This window comes from Talpa europaea (genome assembly GCF_964194135.1).
Source record: "Talpa europaea genome assembly, chromosome: 4".
Classification (NCBI taxonomy): Eukaryota; Metazoa; Chordata; class Mammalia; order Eulipotyphla; family Talpidae; genus Talpa; species Talpa europaea.
This window is the reverse complement of record NC_140070.1, coordinates 53,820,687-53,845,830: the sequence shown is the minus strand read 5'-3', so window position 1 is coordinate 53,845,830 and position 25,144 is coordinate 53,820,687. Positions and strand designations below refer to the sequence as shown.

The window sequence follows — 25,144 nt, the reverse complement described above, 5'->3', positions numbered from 1 at the left end:
AGGTCCTGGGCTTTTGTTTTTGGGGAGGTTTTTGATTACCATTTCAATTTCACTAATTGTAATTGGTCTGTTTAGGTGTTCTATTTCTTCTTTATCTAGCTTTGGGTGATTGTAGAGTTGTTGGAATTTGTCCATCTCCTCTAGATTATTAAACTTGTTTCCATATAACTGTTCATAGTAGTTACTGATTATTCTTTTGATTTCTGCTGTGTCCGTTGTGAAATCTCCTCTTTCATTGATGATCCTGTTTATTTGTGCTTTCTCCCTTTTTTCCTTTGTGAGCCTGGCTAGGGATTTGTCTATTTTATTGATTTTTTCAAAGAACCAGCTCTTGGTTTCATTGATCTTTTGGATTGTTTTTTTAGTTTCAATTTCATTTATTTCTGCTTTGGTTTTTATTATTTCTTTTCTTCTACTGGTTTTGGGGTTTTTTTGTTGTTCTTTTTCTAGATCTTTGAGCTTCGAGATTAGGTTGTTTCTTTGAGTTCTTTCTTGTTTCTTGATGTGAGCTTCTATTGCTATATATTTTCCTCTTATTACTGCTTTCGCTGCATCCCATACATTTAGGATATTGGTGTCCTCCTTGTCGTTCAATTCAAAAAATTTTTTTATTTCTTCTTTGATCTCCTCATTAGTCCAGTGGTCTTCCAGTAGTGTGGTTTTTAATCTCCATGAGGTAGGAAAGTTCCTTGCCTTCTTTTTATGGTTTATTTCTAGTTTGATGCCTTCATGGTCAGAAAAGATGGTTGATATGATTTCAATCTTGGTGTATCTGTTGATGTTTGTCTTGTGCCCCAGTATGTGATCGATCCTGGAGAATGATCCGTGTGCGCTTGAGAAAAATGTGTACTCCATTTTTTTGGGGTTTAGTGTTCTATAGATGTCTGTTAAGCCCAATTGCTCTAGGTCTTTATTTAGAGCTTTGGTTTCTTTACTTATTTTTTGTCTTGTTGATCTATCCATTGTTGATAGTGGTGTGTTGAAGTCTCCCACTACGTATGTGTTTTCTCTGATGTCTGTTTTCAGGGAGGACAACAGTTGTCTGATATATTTTGGTGCTCCTTCGTTTGGTGAGTATATGTTAATGAGTGTTATTTCTTCTTGAAGTATTGTCCCCTTGATCATAATGTAGTGACCATTGGGGTCTCTTTTTATCTTTTTGAGTTTGAAATCTGTTTTATCTGATATAAGTATAGCTGTTCCTGCTTTCTTTTTTGGTCCATTTGCTTGTAGGATTGTTTTCCATCCTTTAACTTTGAGCCTATTTTTATCTTTTGTAGCGAAATGTGTTTCCTGGAGACAGCAAAAGGTTGGGTTTTGTTTCTTAATCCAGGCTGCAACTCTGTGTCTTTTTATTGAAGAGTTTAGTCCATTTACATTTAGAGTTAATATTGATATGTTAACATCTGTATTTGCCATTGTGTTTGTCTTTCCTTTGATTTTATTTATTTATTCGTTTAATAACTTTTTTTTTTTTTTTTGGCCTTCTTTCATTGTTATTCGTCGCTCTGAGGTTCTGGCTTTAGGACTCCTTGTAGTATTTTTTGGAGTGGGGGTTTAGTTGCAATGAAATTCCGGAGTTTCTTTTTGTCTGGGAAGGTCCATATTCTTTCTTCAAAGAGGAAGGAGAGCTTTGCGTGATAGAGTATTCTTGGTTGGCATCTGTTTTCTTGGAGTCTGTTGACTATGTCCCTCCACTCTCTCCTTGCCCGTAGTGTTTCTTCGGAGAAGTCTGATGTCAGCCTGATTGGTTTTCCTTTGAATGTTATCTGTTTCTTCCCTCTTGCCAGCTTCATTATTTTTTCCTTGTCCTGGATTCTTGGGAGCTTTACTATTATGTGTCTTGCTGTATTTTTCCTTTCGTCGTGGAAGTTTGGTGTTCTTCTTGCTTCTTGTATATCAATTTTCAGCTCCTTCTTCACATTTGGGAAGTTCTCTTCAATTATCTCTTTGAATATTTTCTCTGTTCCTACATCTCTCTCCTCTCCTTCTGGTATTCCTATAACTCTTATATTTCCTTTCCTCATGGAGTCAGATAGTTCCCGAAGTCTTTCTTCGTTCTTTTTCCTTCGTACTTCTCTTTCCTTTTCTGTTTTGGTTCTTTTTATTTCTGTGTCTTCAAGATTACTTATTCGTTCTTCCATTTCATCAATTCTGCTTTCATTGCTTTTCCCAGAATTCTTTAGTTCTTCCACTAATTCTTTGATCTCCTGCATTTCTTTTACTTCCCTCTTTAGGGACTCAATTTCATTCTTCTGATCGTTGATTATTTTTCCCTTATCATTGTTTTCCTTTATGACTTCTGTCAGTTTTTTAATCACGGCAATTTTAAATTCTCTTTCTGGAAGGCTCAGAAGTTCTTCCAAGTTACTGTCGTTGCAATCTGGGGGTTGGTTTTCTTTTTGTGGTGTGCTTTTTCTCTGGAGAGTTGCTAGGTTGCGTGTGGTTCTTCTCCTCCCTACTGTCTGTTTTCTAATTTGCCGTATGCATTGGGACACTGTGTTGTTGGGACTGGCCGGCATCTTGGGTGGGCTTCTCTTCTCCCCTCTGGTTCCTCCAGGAGTCATCGGCAGCCCGGGCTGTGTGCGCGTCTCCCGGGGTCTTTGTTCTTCTCTAATGGCGCCCGGAGCCGTTCGCTCACCGCCGCGGCGAATCCTGCAGGGTTCGCCTCAGCTCCCGTTCACGGGGTGTGGTGGCTGCAATAGTTCCTTTCCACTCACAGTCCCGCTTGCTGCGTCGTTTGTTCTTGGTGGCCGTTTTGGTTTGTTGTTTTCCTCCTCTCTGCAGGTCTGAGAGTGCCGCCTCTGTGGGCGGGGGAGGGGAGCAGGGTTCTGCGCTTCCCTCCCTTCTAGTCCTCTTTTATGGCCACTTTCTTCTTCGGGTAGTTTGCTGGAGTCACCCGTTTATCTTCCGTGTCCCAGTTCTCACTGGGACCTGCCGCTTTTCCTCCCTATTAACTTTTTTTAATGGGAGATCTTACTCGCAGCGTCTCCTCGCCGCCATGTTGCTCCGCCGACTTAATATCATTTTCTTTTTCAATAATACAATTTTTTAATGAAAAATGTAGTTAGCTAATTAGGATCAAATAATGCCAAACATCTACACAAGTTGACTTTTTTTTCCTTTTTACATTTTAAAAAGACAGATTTATTAGGAAAAGGAGAGAGGAAAAAAAGAATTACCTACATGGTCACAGGCAGACAGAGACACCAAGCTGAATTTTGCTCCACTAAATTGGCCAGTAGCTTAAGTAAATGGATTCAGTCAATCAGTTGATAATGAATTAAACATATATATTTTACTCCCACCAAAACATATAAGTATAAAATCAGAGTTAGAATAATCAGCCTTTTCTATTTTTGGCTCTAGTAGCAATCTATTCTGGGACTCAAAGGTAAATAGATGAATTGTTAGAACAGTAAATAGTCGATAAATATTTGCAGAAACACAGTAAATAAAAATAAATACTGTGTGATATTTCTGTAACTATTGGAACAGTAGCTTATATCTTAGCATCTCACAGATATTTATAAGAATAAATTGGTAATAAAGAAGTAACTGTGTTAGAACTGTGTTAGAAAACTACAGGTGCTTTGGTAGTGGGTCTGGTATTGTAACATACCTATGAAGAAGTGTGAACCTGTATCTCTGCATCATATGCAATGTTGTAAACCAGTGCCTTATAAAAAATAAGTAAGAGCAGGAAAGAATGAATTGTGCCTCACTTGTATTAAGACTCACAATTGTGGGGCCTCCCCTGGTGGCGCAGCAGTTGAGTGCTGGGCTGCAAAGCTGCCTGCACCCTCTACAGCTCCAGTTCAATCCTGGCCGCTGGCAAGGGTCCCACATGGTGCGCAGACCTCTCCTGCCGTGCCTGCTGTTCCCCTCAGCAGTGTATTTCGTCAGTCTGACTGTTCTGTTCCCTGCTCTGGCTCTGGTGAATTCTCTCACCCTCCCACACTTCTGACTGTACCCAGTACTTGTATAAATAAATAAATAAATCTTAAAAAAAAAAAAAAAAGACTCACAATTGTGGCCGATCACCAGATCTTAATTTCCAAATAGCATTTTCTAACAAAAGGTTTCATGACTCCTTGGACAAATGGCTGATTCCAGGACAAGAAAGGAACAGTAAAAGCTGAGCCTGGACCATTTCACAGTGCCAAAAAGTAAGAAATGCTCAAAAAAATATGTGGATATGTCAAAACGAGATGTCAAATGGAGAATCAATTGGTCAAATTTGGGGCAATTTCAACAATAAAACAAAAAATGATTACAATAGATGGTTGTCCAGAGAATAAAATAAAATCTATTATAAATAAATATCAAGAAATAATTGAATAAACAAATAAATGAGAGAGAAGGGAAAACACTTTCTTATAATAGAGTTTTAGTTAATAAGTACAGAAGGAATAATGGAAATAAAGATTGCCATTTGACAAATGCCACAGAGATCATTGTTCTAAGCAAGAATTATCAAGCGCTGCTAAAATTAATGGACAAAAATATGAGAAACAAGATATTTATATGGTTTCACAGCATCTCCCCACAAAATACTGATTAGTTACAAAGGGGAAATATCTTTCCAATGAAGAAATCCTTCAGATACCACCTTAACCAAGTTATCAAAGTTAATATCCACATTTATAAAAAAAATCAATCTCATGTGATGGTCTTAAAAAAATGCACAACCTTTATATAATCATCAGGAAACCTGAGCAAACCCTATTTAAGGGACATTCCACAAAATAACTGCCCAGAATTTTTCAAAAAATATCAAGACCATAGAAGATAAAACCTGAGGAGGAAACAGGCAGACAGTAACGGAAACTAAGGAAAAACATAACAACTAAGAGCAATGTAAAATCCTGAACTAGATCCCAGGCTAGAAAGGGGTTGATCAGAAACAAATGTATGAAATATCTCTAGATTTTGCAACAATGTTAATTTTCTCATTTCTATTTGTACTGTGACTATGGAAGGTGTTAGCATTCAGGAATTTAGGTGAAAGAGATATGAAAATGTAATTTTTTGGAAGTCTGAAAGTATTTCAGAAATTAGTGTTCAAAAAAAAAGTTTAATTGGGGTTCTGGTTGGAATGGAGTTGACACATAGAGGCTGGGTGTTAGAAGCAGCTTGTAAAGACCAGGCTGTATGATCTGTCAGAGTTAAGAAGACAGGCACCAACAGGAGGCAGCAGTGACCTGAAAGTACAAGATTTAGAAACATTAAGCCCTGCAGTAACATATAAACCTGACCCCACACTTTGGCCACACTTACCTATTTATACCACACTTACCTATCTATACTACACATGCTTCAGACCCTACCCTGCTTCCAGCTACTCTAAAAATAGTGAGCAAACTTCTTCAGGGGGCTATGGACAAGTCACTTAACCTCTTCATCCCTCACCTCTAAAGAGGGCCCTTAAAGCAGTTAAGCCAGGGCTTTTGTGAGGATGACATGAAAGTAATTATATGAAAGTACTTTGCATGGGGCCTGGCACAACCAAAGCTCTTATCAGCATTAGCTGCTCATCAATTCCTTTATCAACATTATTATTCTTTTGCTTAAAAAATCCTACAAACAACCTCACAAGACTTGAGTTCCATGGAGTGGTGGACACTCAGTCCAGCGTGGTCACAGCTGTAGCCCCAGACTTCACCCAGCCCTCTAGCCTGCAGGTTCTCAGTCAACATGCTATTCACATGGAAGAAACATCTGACCCAGCTTACTTCTTCAGCTATTTTGTTTCATTTTTTTTTTAAGATTTATTTATTTATGCAAGCACTGGGTACAGTCAGAAGCATGGGAGGGTGAGAGAATTCACTAAAGCCAGATCAGGGAACAGAAATACACTGATGAAATACACTGCTGAGGGGAGCAGCGGGCATGGCAGAGGAGGTCTGTGTGCCAAGTGGGACCCTCACCGCGGGGGATCGAACCGGCGCTGCAGAGGCAGCGGGCAGCTTCGCAGCCCAGCGCTCAACCACTGCACCACCAGGGGAGGCCCCTCTTCAGCTATTTTGAATGCAAATATAGCTGCACTGACATTCCCAACAGTTTTAATAAGGATTTGGTAAGTAATAGAGACCCAAATTACCAATAACTGAAATCAGAGAGCTTATTTTTCCTTCACGTAAGCACCTTAACACAAACAGCTCATGATGGGAAGATGCCTCCAGTGTCAAGATCCGGCTCCTCTCTTAGGGTAGGGCCATTCCCGGAATTCTGATGACCTCATCCACATTCCAGCCTGAAGGAAGCAGGAAAGGCAAGGAGGAAGGACACGGTCTTTAAGGCCACAGCCAAGAAAGGATCCACATCACTTCTGTTTCCTTCTTACTGGCCACAGTTGAGATGCCGGCCACACCCAGTTGCAAGGGAGGCCAGGAAATACAGTCTGTATTCTGGGCAGGCATGTGTCTTGCTAAAACCTGTGGGCTCTATACTATACAAGAAGAGCAGAATGTATTGGGACACCACCAGCAGGCTTCCAGCCTCATCACTCACATTCCATACATCAGCCCTACTGTGCCTCTCCCAGGTCTTTGCACACACGTCTCCTTCTTCCAAGTGCCTCCATGCCACCCTTTAGAGAATTCCAATTTTGCCTGTCAGATCGCTGGTGAGATATTACTTCTTCTTCAAGGTCTTCTTGAACACCACAACCACCAGTAAAGATTAGCTCCACCTCCTTCCATACAAGCCTCCTTGTTTCCCAGACTTGCCCTATCAGGGGGCCTCACGATGCATCTGAACTCTTTATTAGTCTGTCTCTCCTGCTACAGTGCACACTCCAAGAGGGCAGAGAATATGTCTGAGTCTTTTGCATATTACAGCTCTAGAAATTTCTGCTGATTCATTATTTATTTTTGAAATTATATGAATTCCTCAGCCACTGATGCTTATAGAAGAATATTCTTGGGCATAAATACGACCCCACCCCACCCCCAAGCCTGGGCAGGTAGTAGAGAAGGTAGCAGTAAGATCAGGTCCACTGCTTAAGAGAGAAAGGAATCCAGATGCTGTGGTCTCCTCAAAGGAGCTTGGAAATGCTTGTCCTGTTCTTGACCCGTGTTTACACCCAGTCAAGCTAGAGGACAACAGTGACCCACGAGTGAAATCAGCCAGATGGGGGCTGTCTCTGGATTCTGGACAGCACACACTCACTTCCTGGGCAAGGAGAGTTAGTGTGGAAACATCAGGACTCAGCTTGAAGTCACAGCACAGATGGCTTATGAACATGAAAAGGCTGCTTAATGTTAAAAGCCTTTGATTTTTTTTCCAGATTAATTCCTTTGGTGCCCTGTGAGCTGTAGGCAAAACAGTGCGAGCCAAAGAGAAAGGGCATTTTAACAAATACACTAAATTTCCTCACTTAATACCATTTCCGTGAGTTCCAAATCAGAATCTTAAATACATGTTTGTGGAGTCAGGGTTTTCTTTTGTTTGTTTGAGGAAGGGGAGTAAAGGACATGGTTTTAGGCGCTTTTGTTTACCCAAGTTTCAACAAAGGGAAAAAGAAATATCAAGCTCAGAGGGAAAAATATAGAGCAGTTACTATTTGCTAAGGCTGTTCAGTGAAAGGAATCCTAATTTAAATCTAATCTTAATTTTCACCTTATTACTCTCTCACCCATTTTTCTTCACATAATGCTGCTTCCCTCTCTCCCAAATCAGTTTTAAATATAAATTTATGGACTGAGGGTTTGCTGTTGTTTGGTTGAGGGAGGAAGAATTTTTTTTGATGGCCCACATGGTTCACAACAATAAGTGGTAGAGAGCAAAGCCACCACAGTCTACAAGACACATATTGGGACACACTCAAGGTAACCTGGAGGAGTGCCCTGGGACAAGAGTTCTGTACCCTGGGCCATCCTCGTTCTCACCAGTGAGGACTGAGGACCACTCAGGGTGTGGGAAAAATCAACAGGGCATAGCAATGGATGGCTAGCCATACGCTATGTCACCTCCCTATATGTATACACACATAGTTATGTGTATGTATGTGATATTTACATGGAGGAAGGAAGGAAGGAAAGAAGGAGATGGTTGAGGAGCCCAGATTTGGTTAACCAGAATGAATACACAAATCTGGCTGTTGAACAATCTGCAAAAGATAAGAAATCAGGACGTCATTGATTAAACTATGGGAAGCTATGTGGAGGACCCTCAAACTACTAAAAATGGAGCTACCATAGGATCCAGCAATTCCATTCCTAGAAATCAACCCAAAGGACTTAGAAACATTACTTTGAAAGGAAACCAGCCCTCCTATGACTATTTGCAATAGCTGAGATATGGAAACAAACAAAATGCCCAAAAACAGATGACTAGATCAAGAAGATGTGGTACATATACACAATGGAATACTGCCCAGCAATCAAAAAAGATACACTCATGCCATTTGCAGCAACATGGATGGAGCTGGATGGGATTATGCTCAGTGAAATAAGTCATAAGGAAAAGGAAAAATATTGGATGGTTTCACTTAAAAGAGGAATAGAGGAGGCACATAACAAGGGATCAGAAAAAAAAGACTAAACTAATAGGCAAATTATAAGTCAGAGACATTCATCAGGGAGGAAGAGGGATCAAAATGGGAAGGAAGGGACTCCCCTGGTGGTGCAGGCAGTTGACCGCAGCGCTGTGAAGCTGTCCGCAGCCTCTGCAGCGCAGGTTCAATCCCGGCCAGCCAGCGAGGGTCCCACATGGCGCAGCAGACCTCTCCTGTCTTGCCCACTGCGCCCCTCAGCAGTGTATTTTATCAGTCTGCCTGTTCTGTTCCCCGCTCTGTCTCTGGTGAATCCTCTCACCCTCCCGCGAATCTGGCCTGTACCCCGGTTCTTGTATGTATGGATAAATAAATAAATCTTCAAAAAAAATAAAAGGGGGAAGGAAGAGCACAAGAGACTATGGTGATGGTTCACAGGTGACTTGGTGGTGAGAATTTTATGGAGATGACACCTGAGAGGATAAATCAAACATTGTATAGTAATGAACAAAGAGTAGAAAATATATATAAAGTATAATAATTATATACATAAAGTGGTGCTGTCTTTTGGTGACAGACATATTATGTTATTTGGGCCAAGGACCCAGGACAATCTATGACTTCACATGAGAGTCCTTGGAGTCCCTTTAACTGTCCCTGGGTATTCAGAGAAAACACTGTAGCTTTGACTTCTTTTCCCAGGGGTTGGTCTCTGATGGGAAGGCACTACAGCAAGTTGAGGATCACAATGAACCTGCATTGTCACTGATTTTATATAGCTAGCAAGAAAATGAAATGAGGGTCTCCGTAGTGGCACAGGGGTTGAAGACAATGCTATCAAGCTATTGCCAACCACTGCAGCAGGAGTTCAATCCCCGGCCAGCCAAGGAGCAACCCACATGGTGCGGCAGACCTCTCCTGCCTCACCCGCTGCTCCCCTTAGCAGTGTATTTCAGTCTATCTGCCTGTTCTGCTCCCCACTCTCTCTGGTGAAACCTCACACACACACACACACACACAAACACCCCGCACCTCTGGCTTATACCACAGTTCTTGTATGCATAAATAAATAAATCTAAAAAAAAAAGAAAATGAAATGAGATGAACTCCCGCTATGGCCCAGTATTTAGAATATCTGACCTTCTTCCCCACACTGAGTGGTCCTCCGTCCTCACTGGTGAGAACCAGTGTGGGCCAAGGGACAGAATTCTTGTCGCAGGGTGCTCCTCCCGGCTACCTCGAGTGTGCCCCACTATGTGTCTTGTAGCCTGTGGCAGCTTTGCTCTCTAGCATTTATTGTTGTGAACCACGTGGGTTATCAAAAATTGTGTAAAAAAAAAAAAAAAAGAAAAGAAAAGATGCTTCACCTGCCCAAAGGAAATAAAGGTCAGGTGAAACGTTTGATATTCAAATGGGAGTCACCACATCAGGATATTTCCTTCAGAGCAGTCAGGTAACAACTGTAAGCAATTAGAAGCTCTGGGAAGTCCTCTGATGTTAATATCAGGCACCATAACATTCCTGCCGCCCAGAGACTGGTCCACAACTGAAAAATGGAGCCTAAAAAGAACAACAGCCAAAGGTCTGAGATTATTTCAGGTAGCTTGAAAAGGCTGAAACAGCAACTGCCAACGGCAGTGTCAGGACGGCGTCCAGTAGGGACCACACTGAGGCAGACTCTGCCTACTTGCAGGAAAGCAAACAGAACTGCGAGGGGGATGAGTATGTTCCTGTCCTTAGTTTGAAGTCTTCTAACAGCCATTGTGAAACTAATTCTTAAGTTACAGAAAAGAAATGACTCATTCCTTCTGCCCTGCATTATTCAGAAGTTATGCAAATCATTTATGTCACATGTATATATGCATAGAAACATGCATATATCATCCTTAGATGAGACTCTGTCTTTATAAATTCATTCAAAATTCACGTTAGGGTTGGGTGTAAAACTCGTACAGTAGAAATACATTCTCACTAAGTGGGGTGAGCAGAAAGCAGGAAAAAAGAACAAGATCTGCACAGCCATTTATAGCTAACATAACTTTTAGAAAATCTGGCAAATCAAACTTTCTCATCACCAGAAAACAAGCTAGCAAATATAAAGATTCATCATTATTTCTGTTACTCATACAATGTTTGTTTGCCTTTAATCTTAATATTGCACGCTCAAAAGTCTCTAAAAATCAAATTCTTGAGTCAGTCACATGGCTAAAATTCTGCAGGATGGAATCGCAGAAGTTATTTTAACATGAATTTATTCCCTAGACTGTGACAGAATTCGGTTTCAATTAGTCTTCTCCAGGCTCCCAAAAACAAGAGGAATGTAGAGGGTTGCTAACATGTTCATAAGTAAACAAATGCTGGGTCCTCTGGCAGGCTGCCAGAACGTTATGCCAAGGAAGACTCCAGGCATCTAAGGGGAAGCCAGGGGGGTCTCTCCCGTCCCTCACTCTGCAGGCGGGACCAGACTAGGGCAGCATTACTGGCTCTCTGAGCATTTTTATCTATACATTTACGGAAGTGTGGGGGTAAGATGCTCATGGAAAGAAGACTGAAATGCAGCCAGAATTACTGGACTGAGGAGGGACTGACTCCTTGTGCACAACCATTCCAGCCTGATGTTGCAAAATGAAGTTGTCTGTAGGTCTGTAGATCATTCCTTCCCAGAGGAGCCTATTAAAATGCAGATTCCCTTCCAGCAGGGTGGGTAGGGGCTGATGCTACTGGTGCGAGGACCTACTGTGAGTAGCGATGCTGTAAAGTAAGCTCAGGACCATTCCATCCATGCACATGAAATAAGTCTGGTTTCGAGGTGTCCAAGCACCAGGTCCCATGCCTTCTGCTAAAAGCATAAAGATGGTAAAACAAGGGCCCTACCTTTAATGAACTTAGCGAGGGACAGGTCACCACACACTGAGTAAACTGAGCATCCCCTGGGCTTGTCTGAATTAATGAAGAAGGAAAAAACATCCAAAATGGTTTGGAATGTAACTGGTTCCTGGGATTACAACGCGCAGTAAGGCTGACTTCAGGTCCCGTCTGAAGCAGGGCTAAGGTGATGTCACCATTATCTAGTTTCTCTTTCTCTACCAATGAGAGGGTCAGCTCTGCTTCTTATGATTCAACTCCCTTCTTCTGGGGGAAACATGGATGCCAGTTCCTTTCTCTTCTTAATAAGAGTGGCTGCCTACCCCCAAAATCTCAGCAAGAATCCAATGTATCTCCTTGGTCTAAAGGGGTCATGTGCTCAGCCCTTAAGCAATCACCATGTCCTAGGGAAGTCAGACTTCTAACTTGCAGAATCTACAGTTTGGGGTGGCATCAGCCCCACCAGAACCAAAAGGTACCAAAAAAATAAAACAGAAAACATGTATCCTCAAAAGAAAATCTGGGTATTTAAGAGGTTTGATAGAACCATGTGCAGGGTGCAATGAGATCATGGAGAAAAGCGCTGGTACCTGATAAAAATTCAGTCCCTCTAGAAATATTTCATTCTCTTTCTGTAGAGCAGATAGGAGGTAAAAAGTATGGTTTAATTGCTCCTGAGAAGATAGAATTAAATTGGACTATAGATAGATTGACACACATTAAATATTTTGAAGCCAGTATGAAATACTGTGCAGCAGAGTATTGTGCTCAAAGAAAGGAGACATTAGTGTGAGCTGGAATAGAAGCTTCCTCCAGTATGAGAAAACAGATTTAATAACTGGGACACGAAGAAAATAAACAAGTTGTAGGAGAGGATAATGTTCAAATAACAGAGATAAATGCAAGATCATTGATCTCCTCTCCATCAGGGTCCCTGTGACCATTAGCCATGGCAGCAGTGTTGGTGTTGGTGATGCATCCGAATCCCAGCCTTTCAGCCTTCACCTTCATTGCAACACAACTACCTCAGCCCTTCCCCCGTATCAACTGCACCATCTCAGAAATGTGGGTGTCAAAAACATGTAGAACCACATATTCTACATTCTATGCTGACAGAACTATATATTTGTATTTGTATTTACATAAAATCTTTAATCTCCTTGAGACTTTCAATCTAGTAACCCTCCTACTTCCCTCACTCACTCACCATGCAATTAACCATCTTTTCCAACCTAACCTAAAGCAGTAGAATATGGTTAGAGAAACACGCAACCTTTAAATTCATGAAAGCTACAAATGCCCAAACTAGTGGTGATGATGATGATATCATTATGACCAAATATTTAATGATTATCATGACATTACAAGTCAGTCTTATTTTCAGTTTTAAGTCAATTATTTCATGATTCTTTTTGGCTTAATATACCTTAGTATTTCTCATAGGAGCCACTATTGGCATTGTGCATGCAGCACAACTGTTGCATGGGACTGTCCTAGGCATGGCAGGATACTCAGCATCACTGCTCCTGGTTCACTAAATATCCCAGTCATGGCTAAACATACACACATGCATACACATGTGCACACACATCCATTTTCCCAAAGACTGGTTCCCAATCCACATATCAACCAGATTGCAGGGACAGTCCCACACCCAGTTAATAACCACTGAGTGGAAAGAGCACTAATTTGAACATCAAAACTGACATGTAGTATACAGTGAGACCTTCAGAGAGTCACTTAGCCTCTCTGAGTATCATTTTCTTTCCCGTAAAAGGCAGATCATAAGCCTACTTCTGTCCAGTAGTGTCAAGTTTCAAGTAGCCTAATAAGATATTAGAATTGTATTGGGTGGTATATAACAAAAATGGCAGCAATAACATAAACCCAAATCACAGGTATCCTGAAGGCTGCACAGTGCACAGCCAGTGTGTGGTTCCGTGCGGTCATCAATGTCCCTGACTTCAGTTTTTCTGCCAACAGCTTTTACCTTCAGACCTGCTTCTTGGCCACAAGATAGAGGTCCCACTTCCAGCTTCAAGCTGCAGAAAAGCCAAAAAAGAGAAGGGAGGAGAAAGAGAGACAAAGGAAAAGGGAAAGGAAAGGAGGAAAAGAGGGTAGGAGGAAGGGAGGGGACTAAGGCAGAAAAAGCTCTGTCTACATCAGAAAATAACAAACATAACACCCAACAAATCCCAGCTGACTTTCATTTACATCTCATTGACTATCACATGATCATGCCTATCTACAAAGGAGACTGGAAATATTTTTAGCTGAGCATATTGCCTCTTTGAATAAAATAGAAGTTCTGTGAGCAAGAAAGAAGAGGAGAATGGATGTGAGGGGGAGGTCAGCAAGATCTGCCATATTTTATGAATTATAAACCATTATGGAAGCACAAGATGGCATTATTAAAACCTGAAGGAAAGCACATCACAAAATACAGTATCTACATAAATTTCACTACATGAATTCATCTGGCATCTTATTTATCTGCATTGCTTCAGACAAAATAACTGATTGTTCTTATTTACATCCCCCAAGCATGGTGGCCCAGTCTACTAAAAAGACACATCTCTGCCCATATTTTAACATAGCGCTGCAGAGTGAACTTCCCTGAGTGTAATGGGGGAGCTAAAGAAAATAGTCCCAATTATTCAAGATAATCGGAGAATAATAATAAATTATATAAATTAATATAGAAGATATTTATTGGCTTATGGCTACTTACTTTTGGTAGCAGTGCCATGTTGCTTGGGATGCTCAGTGATGCGCTCAGGTGCTGGAAGCAGACACCTGATGAGATGGAGAAAAGGGGGAGAGAGAAGGAAAAAAGAGAGAAAACAGAAAGTGTTATAGAGCAACCCCGATATTAAACGGGTTCCTGGCTGTGGGTCCTCACCCGCGCGCTTTAAAGGGACTTATGAATACTCTACTACAGACACACGCAAAAGGGTTAATAAAAGGTTTATTTACAAGAGAAAAAGAAATAAGGAAAATGTACAACTCAGGGAGAAAATAGGGAAATAAAGTCTTTAATGCGTCCTACCCGATCCGACGACCGGACGCTGCGAGCTGGCTGAGAGCCCAAAAATGGAGAGCCCCCAAAGCCCACGTGTCTGCCTTTTGTATCCACCTTGCTGCTTAACCCCACCCTCAGGTCCCAGCCACCTTCCCTTTGGTGGTGATGGGATTTGGAGTTCCCAGTGTCTTTGGCTTTGACCTGGGGTGGGGGTGGAGTCCACAAAGCCTATATGGAATTTGCTTTGGGACATCCTTTTCCCCCTAACAAAAGGAAGAAAAGAGGGAAAGTAAGGATAGGAGAAGAGAAGAGAGGAGCGGGGAGAGGAGAGAAGGGGGTGGGGATGAAAGCCTTACTCCTTAGCTCTTCTTCAGTTCTGTGGGTTCCTCACATCTTTTCCAGTTAGTTTCCTGTTTTGCTCCAAATAGTTCAGTCAGTTTTGCAACCAAGGAACTTGGAGAGATGCTTAATAGAATGACACTACAGACTTCCCAGAAATTCAGTTGTCTGCTTGGTTTCAACCTCATCTCCTACTAAAGCTTGACCAGAATCCCAAAGGACACTCCTTTGACCCTAGACATTCTACAGAGATATTGAGAAATGTCGCAGTGGCCAAAAGACTGGTAGGAATCAAAGAGAAAGTCTTATGGCAAGAACACATCAGAGAGCCCCCAGCTGGGAATCAGGAACAAGAATTTCTAGTCTGGGTTCTTCCTCTAACTAGGGACAGAAGACATCTTTCAGTCTTTCTGCACCAGCTTCCATCCTGGTACATGACTGAACTGATTCTACCACGCCTATAACCTGTCAACATTTCCTAACTTTGCTAAGCCTCCACCTGCCCACTGTAGCCTTAGAGTTACAAGGCAAGTATCAGCCTCCTGGACAGCCCCTCCAACTTGAGCTACTCAGGTTACCTCATCTTTTGCATTACAAATAAGATTGCCTAGAAGCTCCAACTAATAATTGAGAAAATCCTCTCTTTCCCAAACATACCCAGAGGGCCATGGAGTAAGCCAACTCTTCCATGGGTCAACTCTAGTTCAGGGTTTCTGGTTCAACTGAATTTGCAATCATCTCTTTGCATTATGCTTTCTGTGGTTTTTTGTTTGTTTGTTTGTTTTTGCCCCAGGACATCCTGTTGGCACTACTCTGATCCTTTAACCTGCCAAGCACCATTCACTTAAAGCAGTCACACAGCACCCTTTAGTAGAGGTTTGGGACAACAAGGGGCCTACACAGCAGCTCAGGAGGGCAGGAGGCTCCAGCTAAACATCTGCTCTTCCTGTCGCTCCTGACGCTTCTCTTCTGGGGAGTATCACTCTAGGGTCCCCTCCTGGGCTGTCAGTATGTTCTGACATTACTGATTCCCTGTTATTCCTCCCTTCATCTCTTCCCCTCTCCTTTCTCTTTCCTAAATCCCAAATTTCCTATTCAGGAGTCACCCAGGGCTTCTTCCCACCACCAAAATAGCCTACTTCATGTTTTGTTAAACAAAGGTCATTCTAAGAGGAATTGTGACCAACAGCATTTAAACCAACAATTACCTTTTTTCTTTCCACTGCACTGGAATTCATCTCTAAAGACACTGATAACACCTGTTCTCTGACTAAAGGCATAATACCTTGAGCATTAAGGATGCTTTGCCCAGAAAGCATTTCTCAGACAGCATTTGGCTAGGACAAAAAGATCTGCTATTATATCAGTATCCTTTAAATGAAAAAAATAATATCCCTTAAATGATCTCTGATGTATCTAGCAAAAAGAAAGTTTTTATCACTTACTAACTTCGTGACCTGAAGAAAATGACCCATCAAAATCTATATTTCCCTTCTGTAAAATGAGGACAATAATAATATCTATTCCATAGGATTTTTATGAGAACCAAATGGAATTGTACATATTACAGTGCTTTGTACAGTGACTGGGACATAAAGAATGATCTACAAAGGGTAAATCATGGTGATATATTGTTATTAACGCCATCATCAGTATTGCCACTTAGGGCATTTAAAAATGAAATGAAAATAGAGGGAGAAAGTCATATGGAACACAAGACATGCGGAGGGCACTTGAGAAATGTGAAACTATAAATGAAAAGCTATGTGCAGCAAAGACAACCTACACAGAGAGTACTCGGAACTCACGTCCTGGGAAGAACGCTGGTCTCACCAGCAAGTAGGGCTGATTAAATAACAGGGCTCAAAACTGTGGATGTGAGTGCCATTATTTCAGAAAGAAAAATGTGTTTCTATTTTTCTTTTATAAAGGAATAACATAATACCCTTGTTCATCTAACCATACTGAGCCCCTATGTGAGAACATCAAATATTTTCATTCCTCCCAGGAGCTAGTTCAGTCCTAGAGAGAGAATAAGTTGCCAGAGTAACTGGGACAACTGAAAATGGAAATGTAATATTTAGACCTCCAGTCCCTGAAAAGGTGAGTTCCACTTGTCAAAGACAAATACATAGCCTTCGCCTTCATTATAGTAACACATTTTCCAATTGGGTCCTTAAGAAATTGTACCTTTTTTTTTTTTTAACTGTAATCCAGTTGGTATCTTTCTTTTGGAGGTTCTAATTTATTGTTTCTCTGTTTTAAACTTTACTATGGAAATACCACCTTTGAGGCCTTCTGAGGGCATTGTTTGGTATTCCTTTTCATCCTTATTAATTTGCCTTGCTTTTATAGCTTCTGCCTGCCACACATGAAATTCAGGACACCTTGGCACACTAGGATTTTACAAACTAGAGCTTAAGCCTCTTTGATAAAGTGCATATTCCTCTATCTCTTTGTTCTGGTTTTGGGGTTACATCTATTATTGTGCCACTCAGTAAAGACCTGCATGCAAGACACAGTGCTCCAGTATTGGGGTGATAGGCTTACACCACTAGAAGCCAGTCTCTTCCCTCCTGAAAGGGAACCTAATAGAGGGAGTAACATATATGGGGGGTGGAAGGGTAGAATTCCAAACTGCAGGGATACACAGTGACAGATTTACACACAAGGCAGTAAGGAAAACTAGGGGACAGAATGATCCAGGATCTTCGATAATATAAAGAATTCATAAAGTAGAAAAAAAAAAAAAGGAAGGAGGGAGACAGGTAGAGAGGTGGAGCACTGTTACTCAGTGGGAAATAGGATGTACCACACCTATAATAAAAATAAACTAAACTGACTATGTTTCCATAATGATGAAGTAGACCAGTTGGCTTAGCACATCTTGCACCTTTATTCTTCATGTTTATTGTGACTGGACTTTCTGTTTCCCCAAATATAGACTTTCCCTTCCTATTACACATGAAGTAAGTTGAGGGTCCCCACAGTAGATTCAGAAGGAAGGAAACATTATAATTAGCAGAACTTGCCAGTGTCCACATACTAAGGATAAGGAAATCAAACTCTCCATCCTCATGGGAGACATCTGAACTGTCTTGTAGGGATGCCAGCAATAGCACAGGGGTCTCAGTCCTAAGCAGGGTCAGTCCAGAGTGTTCTTAAGTTCAACCCATGATGCGGTAGCAGGCACGGCACGGGAGCAGCCTGGGGATTGGGGAGCTGTGGGAGGTTTGCGCCAGGGGGCAGGGCTCGTGGTGGGCTGCGTCTCATTGTCGATCACTTCTGCTGTTACCAAGGGTTGTCCTGTGTGCACGCACATCCTGACAATTCTGTCACTTGTACACCTAAGTGCACTTGTCTTTGTTTTAATTACAGTTAAACACAGTAACTCACACCTTTGCACCCATTTTGCAGGAACTTGCAGGTCTCCATTACTTACTCTTACGTGGTGCTGGGCATTTCAGACTCTGCGTCTGAACACAGGACAGTTTCACAGCATTCAACCTGCACAGTTTGTGGGGCCCATACTCTGAGGCTTAATTCCATGTAGTTACCAAACTGAAAAGTTAGTAATTTTTTGACAAGGATTCCTGTATTTTCATCTTGCACAGAGTCCTGCAAATTATGAAGCTGGTCCTATCTAGAGGACTAACTGCTTCCAGGTGAGTTTCTACCGAGCCCTCTCTAGAGACTGGATAGGAGCCATCCCTGATTGGTTCCTTGTGTAGTTGTTGATGACAGTGACCATTTCACTGGCATTCACTTACCAGGGTGATTGTCACAAACCTAAAAGTTTAAGCACCCTGAAACACTTTCGACATCTTATTACAAGTCACTGGTTCAACCCAAAATTAAGCTTTGGTCTAGGTCATCCTTTGTCATTCTGCCAAGTGCACAGCAAGCTCCTGCTTCTTCAAGCCTCCTTTAAGTTTATAAACAATACACCTCCAAACACTGGTTCATAAAGTTTCCTATTCTATAAACTTAATGTGTTATGCAGAATTTAACAATTTCCGTAGCATAATTTGATTAAGGGTATGCAGAATTGCATCAGATGTAATAAAAGTCAAGCCCTGTAATTTCAATTATTAAACACTTGTATTGGAGCTTGTACCCAAGCAGCCCAGTGGCTTGTACTTGAACTGCAAATGTAGCAGCTGGGATGCCCAGAAAGGACGAAAAGTGTGGGAACAGATTACTGTCTCAGCTGTGACAGATTTGAAAGGACTCTTCTCAAGGTAAGTGACAAAAGGGGTAAACTGTGCATTTACCTCAGGACATTCCATCCAATACCTCAAACCATTCACCAAATTGCGATGTCATTTTCTTCCTGTCCACATTGGATACTGACACAAGACTGTCACAGGTTCTGATCAAGTAACTGACCACCAGCTCTCCAGAGGCCCAAGAGCAAAAATGTCCCTCCCACATACCCGTTAGCTTATATTAAAACATTCTCTTTTTCAGACCTTAAAACAATGCAGAAACTTAATTGTGTGTGCTGATGCACAAGCGTATTTTGCATCAGCAGGGAAGAAAGTTGGGGGAAGGTGGCAAAGTGACACTCCTCCTTTTTCACAACTACAGGTAAGGTTCAGTCAGCATTTTTATTTCCCTATTGGTCTTCTGAATTCATCTCTAGATAAGTTCTAAACATGATGTTTATTTCATTGCTCAGACCCAGAGAATATTAATTTAGCGGCCTCACTCAGCTTCATATTAATTTCAAGCCAACAACATAATCTATCCACAACTTTATTGTGTGCAACAGAAGCCTTGGATGAACTCGACCATGGCCAGGCAGGGAATGCAAGGGAGTGGGCAGCTATTGTCTCATTCAGCACCCAAAATAAGACAACCTTCTGGAAGGAACTATTTCGATGCCAGGGTGAAATGCACTTCTTGGTCTTTCAACCTGCGCAGACACAGCACCCAAAATAAATAGTAATAGTAGTAATAATTATATATATATTATATATATATATCTCACACTGATTGTGTAAACTTTTATAGTCCTCTTTTAGGCACCAGACCACCATTTGTTCTGGAAGCATGTTCTGATCCTTGCCTTCATTTTTGTTAAATCAGTTGGGGAAACAAAAATAAAAATTGAATTCCTCATTTGGAAACTATTACCTCTCCACATTCAGAAATAGAAATTCTGAATTTTTGCTTGCAATTTATCAGAGGGAAATGTCGGTCTCTACACGGTACCCTGTAAGTCTTGACACAGTGACCAGCTGGCACTTTTTCCAAACAGGTAACACATTCTTCCCCTCTTTCTCTTCTGAGCACTTTCAAACTATATATAGCTAATATATAGTTTCATATCTCCTTCCTTTATTTAGCCAATATTTATCTATGTACTGGACACCAAATAGAACAGGATTTGCCCCAGCGTCGGCAGGCAAGGTACCCACAGGTCGGTCTGAATGAAGCCTTTCAGTGCCTCCGAGCGCACTGAAACTCAAGCACACAGCCTGTGCCACTGCCTTGTTCCCAAAGCAGACTTGTTGACAAAACGCACTGAGTAGACTCGTTTGATAAAGAGTGCTTTCTAATTAGCAAAGGTTTTCCATAGTGAGGGGTGGGGGGAAGTGGGGGGAGGGATGGGGATCAGGTGTGCTGTATCAGTGGGGCAGAATTAGAAAATAAAAGTCACTCTGATAAGCTGCTCTGAAGAATGTCTCCTCTGCTGATGGACATATTGCCAAATTGGAAAATGTGATTCTCTTCTGCATTTGCAACCTCAGAAAGGGCCACAGGTTCTGTTGCAATTTGTTGCGGCCTAGGTCTATTTGTACCAGAGGCTGACAGCAGCCTATTAACACACACACACAAAAGCTTCTCTCCCCAAACCTGCAGAAGTGGAATATCACTGAGATGACTGTCTTGGCCTTTAGCGGGAACAACACCTGTCTCGCTTTCCTAGAATGCAGCAAGGTGCAAATCTCCAGGAGCCAGCGTTCACCTTTTCAAATTACAAAGCCCAGGAGTGGCAGGGTGGAGAGAATGCAGCTGCTACAAAACAAGGGAATTACCAGCAGAAAACCCCATCCAAGACAGCTAGGAGAGATGTGCTGGCGTTTAGCTAAAAAATTTCATCAGAGCAGAGACCATGGATGGTCTGTACGCAGCATTAATAATTTTTTATAAATACAGGATCCAAAACATTTCATTTTTGTGCAAAAAATGAACGCATACATTCCAAAAATGAATGCATTTTCTTAGACTGAGAAAATGAATTCAACTGCTTAAGAAGCCTTCATTCAAAAACCAAGCATAAGTTTTATTATGATTAAGTGATAAAAGCTGCTTCTAATGTTACAAGAAATTTGTTTTTAATGCCACATGAAATTTGTTTTTATATGGTTATTTTATTCAGAGTGGTTGCTTTTTAATGATGTCTCAATTCCTATTAAACCTGTTTCATCTATAGTCATCCAATATTAATATTTACTTTGCTCATTTAATTTTAAAGTATGTCTCAATTAAAACTATTACAAATATTCTTCTGCTGCTAAAGATAATTCAGCAGAGGCACTATTATGAAAATATCACAGAAAGCTTGATCAATGTGCGATAGCTGTAGCCTGACTTAATAACAACATATCATAAAACTATTTTATTAAATCAAGAAATAACATTCTAGAATATTATAAAATCCACTGCTAAATACATTTTTTTTAACCTCTGTGCTTCTTTATTTTGGAATACTTTACAGTGCAGATTTCACATTGCAATTAAAATTATACTTACGAAACATCTTGTGTTGAAATATTCCCCAGGTACATATTATTTTCCATTTTTTTCCCTAAGATAAAATCCTCAGCATTTAACCTGTACAGGTTGGCCTAAGAGCTCTCACAATAAATTACAGTGAAATAAAGCCATGATATTTATTTGTACCGTGTTTAATGTAATATGTAACTACACTGTCTCTTGCTCCTTTTTAGGCTTCATGACCTACTGTACCCAGACATTCTGAGGATTGCTTCCTTACAAATGGGCTCAGGACAGCAGCAATGCCATTCCCACGCAGGAAAATGCTGTGATTTTTCTCCCCGGAAAACACCAAATCTCAACATCCAACACTAACTCATCAATCACTTTCGTTTCCTTTCCCCAGTAACTCATTTTCATATCTAAAAGGAGCTCTTTTACTGTCCATAGCATGTTATCATTTCTTGTAAATTTACTTTTAGAAAACACCATCAAGTAAAGCAATGTAAATAAAAATATCCCATGGGCATCCCAAGCAGACCAGAGAATTCACATTCACATTCACATTCTCTTGCACTAACTCGGCTGGGAAGTGTGAGGAGGAAAAGTCTGTGAGTGCCTTTTTAGTTCTCAGATAAAACTTCCCTTTTCATATGCCTCCCTGCACTGTGTCAGACGCAGGAAAACACTGCAAACATGTATACATATACATACACACACTTTTCTAACAGAAAGTTGCTATCATTGCCAACAATATAATCACAGAAGTTTGAAGTTTGTGTTCTCATCACTTTTTAAATTACATACTTTTAATGACATGCCTGTCTTTTAAAAACTCTTTTTCTGAACTAACTTCCGGACCAGAACATTAGTCTCTGCTTCAAGGTTCCCCACCTTTACCTAGTAACAATCAAAAAACCAAATGCCTTCAGATTCTCCAGGGGCTGCTTCTTCCTTTGCCTGCCCAAATTTGAACAGGAAAGTGGTATGTGATTTTTTTTTCCCTCCCCTTCCCTGTTTAGCTTTTGCCTTTGTAATCTGAAGGTTGGTTCCCACTCCTGGGCACCTGACAGGCTGTGATTTACATGTGAGAGAACAACTCCCAGGTTCTTATCAAGGAGTCAGAAGCTGCTCCCATCCATGTTAGCTTTTTCTCTAAGAACAGACTGGAAAAGGCCTTGAGGAGAGCAGATACTGAAACTACACAGGCCAAGCAACACTGGTAAATCCAAAGTAATGGAGGCAAATATAAAAAAGAATATTATTTATTATCTTCTTTATTAATACTCACATATAGCCTTCGCTCTTTACACAAGTCTACTTTAGAAGACTGCCTCCTTGTTTTATCAGCCCAATGGGACTTTTCGCAGCTGGGCTTTCCCCTCTCCACCCCACCCCCCACATCCAAATTGCTCTTTTACATGTTCACAGATAACCACGAAAATTTTGTAAACAAGATTTGGGTTACTGGATCTTGATTTAATCAACATCCCACTTCACAGTGGAAGGCTGGTAGGGGAGAGGATAAGAAGTGGGATGAAGGAGACGAGAGAACGAGGAGAGGAAGGGCAGCTGGTCAGAACTTTCAAGTCTCGCCTTTTCTGAGATGTGTGTTGTGGCTGTTCCTTGAAATTCAATGACTCAAAACACTGACGGCAAGTGCCTGCGTGGTTATTTATATTATGTATCTATGATAGAATATGTGGGCTTCCTCAGCTTGGGTCTGGGCTGTTTTTGTCTAAACACAGCACACTCTTCCTCCGAGTGTCTCCCCAGGAAGTCAGGTTTTCCCCTGGGACCCTACCCCCTTCAGAGCCGGGGTTTCCGGAGCAGGGTCTTGCTGAGGTCTTTGACCTCCTCTGGGCTGCTGACCCGCTCGTAGCCCAGCACAGCCATGGGCTGGTAGCAAAATTCCTCCACCTGTTTGATCTGCTGGAAGGTAAGGGCGGTCCGCCAGGCGTTGGCGGCTTGCGTGGCATTGCGTGCCGACACCACGAAAGGTTTAGATGAGGAGCCGGAGCCACTAGTCATGTTGAGGGCAAACTGCTCCATTTCAGGGCTCACCAGCAGTCCCACAAAGTCGTATACCCTCCGTAGGGTCTTGACTGGGTCTCCCACCAGGTCCTCGTACCGCACCACCAGGTAGTGGCCTTGCAGCCAGTCAGGGGGCTGCAGGGCCGTCTGCAGGGTCTTGGCCATGCTATTGCAGATGACCTCCATGGCGCCGAGCGCATGATAGTCTGCAGGGCCACCCACGCCCTCCTTCTTGGCGCCCAGTTTATGACCAGCGGCCTCCAAGAAGGGCATGCGGTGGGCTCGAGGGTCCCGGCTGCGCACTACTTGCAGGCTCTCACGGATGAGACCGTGGCGCGAGCGGATGCGAGAGCTGGCCACAGCACGGGGGTCGCGCACCAAGTGAATGACCTTGAGGTCCAGGGTAGGGTCTCGTAGCAGTGGCGCCAACACCGCCACGTCGAAGACCCGCACGCCCTTGATGACCAGCGTGCGGTACTTGCGGCACTCCTCCTCAAAGCGCGCCAGGCGCTGCGGCGGGCACTTCTTGCACACGCGGTCGTCCACCAGCCCCACGACCTCCTTGCGGTAGGCAGGGCAGAGAGGAAAGGAGCACACCACCTTGTTAGTGGCCGCGCCAAAAATGCCCAGCGTGGTGAGGTTGCGCCCCCCGCTGCCCGCGGGGCTGTACAACTGGAAGACGGAAAGGTCGCAGCGATAGAGCGCGCTCAGCATGTCCCGCGCCGCACCTTGCAGGGAAACGGCGTCCCCCGGGTACAGTTTCTGCCACACGTGCCACACGGGCTCGTAGAGGAAGAATACCTCGGGGTTCTGGTTGAAGAGCTCCCCAAAGAAGGACGAGCCCGAGCGCCACGTGGTGAACACGTACACCAACTGACGCTTGTCCCCGCCGCCCGCTGCGCCTCCGGTGCCATTGCGCGGCGGGGCTGCGGCCCCCGCCAACCCCGCCGCTGCTGCTTTGGCCGCCCCGACGGCGGCAACGGGAGGGCGGTATGGGGTCCGGGGGTCCAAGCGAGCGTGCGCGCGGGGCGGACCCGCTGGGGGAGGCCCCGGGCGCCCCCAGCCGCCCCCAGCCGCCTCCACCGCGGCACCCAGCGGCCCGTCCGGGCTGCACTGCTGCAGCGGTTCCTTGTGCCACTTGTAGTCCAGGAGATTGAGCATGGTGAGCACCAGCAGCAGCGCGTAGCCCGCGCACAGAACCAGCGCCTTCCTGCGGAACACCTTCATTCCGAGCGGCGACGCGGGCCAGCGGCGGCCCGGGCGCCGGGGCCACCGCGAGAGGAGGGCGCGCGGAGCGGCGGCGGGCGCGGCCGGGAGCAGCCGGGGGGGCGCGCCCGGGGGCAGGGCTCGCGGCGGGCTGCGGCTCATCACTGGCTCAGCCCGGGCCGGCGGCGCGGCGGAGGCGGCCCTGCAGCCCGGGAGGGGGACGCAGCGGGCCGGCTTCGGGCGCGGGGACTGGGGCCGCAGCTCCGAGGCGGGCGCGGCAGCAGCGGCGGCTGGTCCCCGGCGCCCAGGGCTGGCTCTCCCATGGCAGCGGCTCCGGGAAGGACCTGCGAGAAAAAGCGGAGTGAACGGGTGCACCCCAATCCTCCACCCCGGACTCCTCCCCAGACTCCTCCTCCACCCAGTAACACCCCCCCTTGGATCTGCCAGGCTCCCCC

General features: G+C 43.3%; 1 protein-coding gene across 1 annotated transcript; it reads right to left on the bottom strand.

Annotated features, from left to right (window-relative positions):
- Window positions 1-23,258: 23,258 nt before the first annotated feature.
- On the bottom strand, window positions 23,259-24,851 carry CHST2 (carbohydrate sulfotransferase 2; the record flags this gene model as incomplete). Its single annotated transcript, XM_084231778.1, has 1 exon — window positions 23,259-24,851. One exon carries the CDS (start codon window positions 24,849-24,851, stop codon window positions 23,259-23,261), a length of 1,593 nt encoding a protein of 530 aa, XP_084087904.1.
- Window positions 24,852-25,144: the final 293 nt, after the last annotated feature.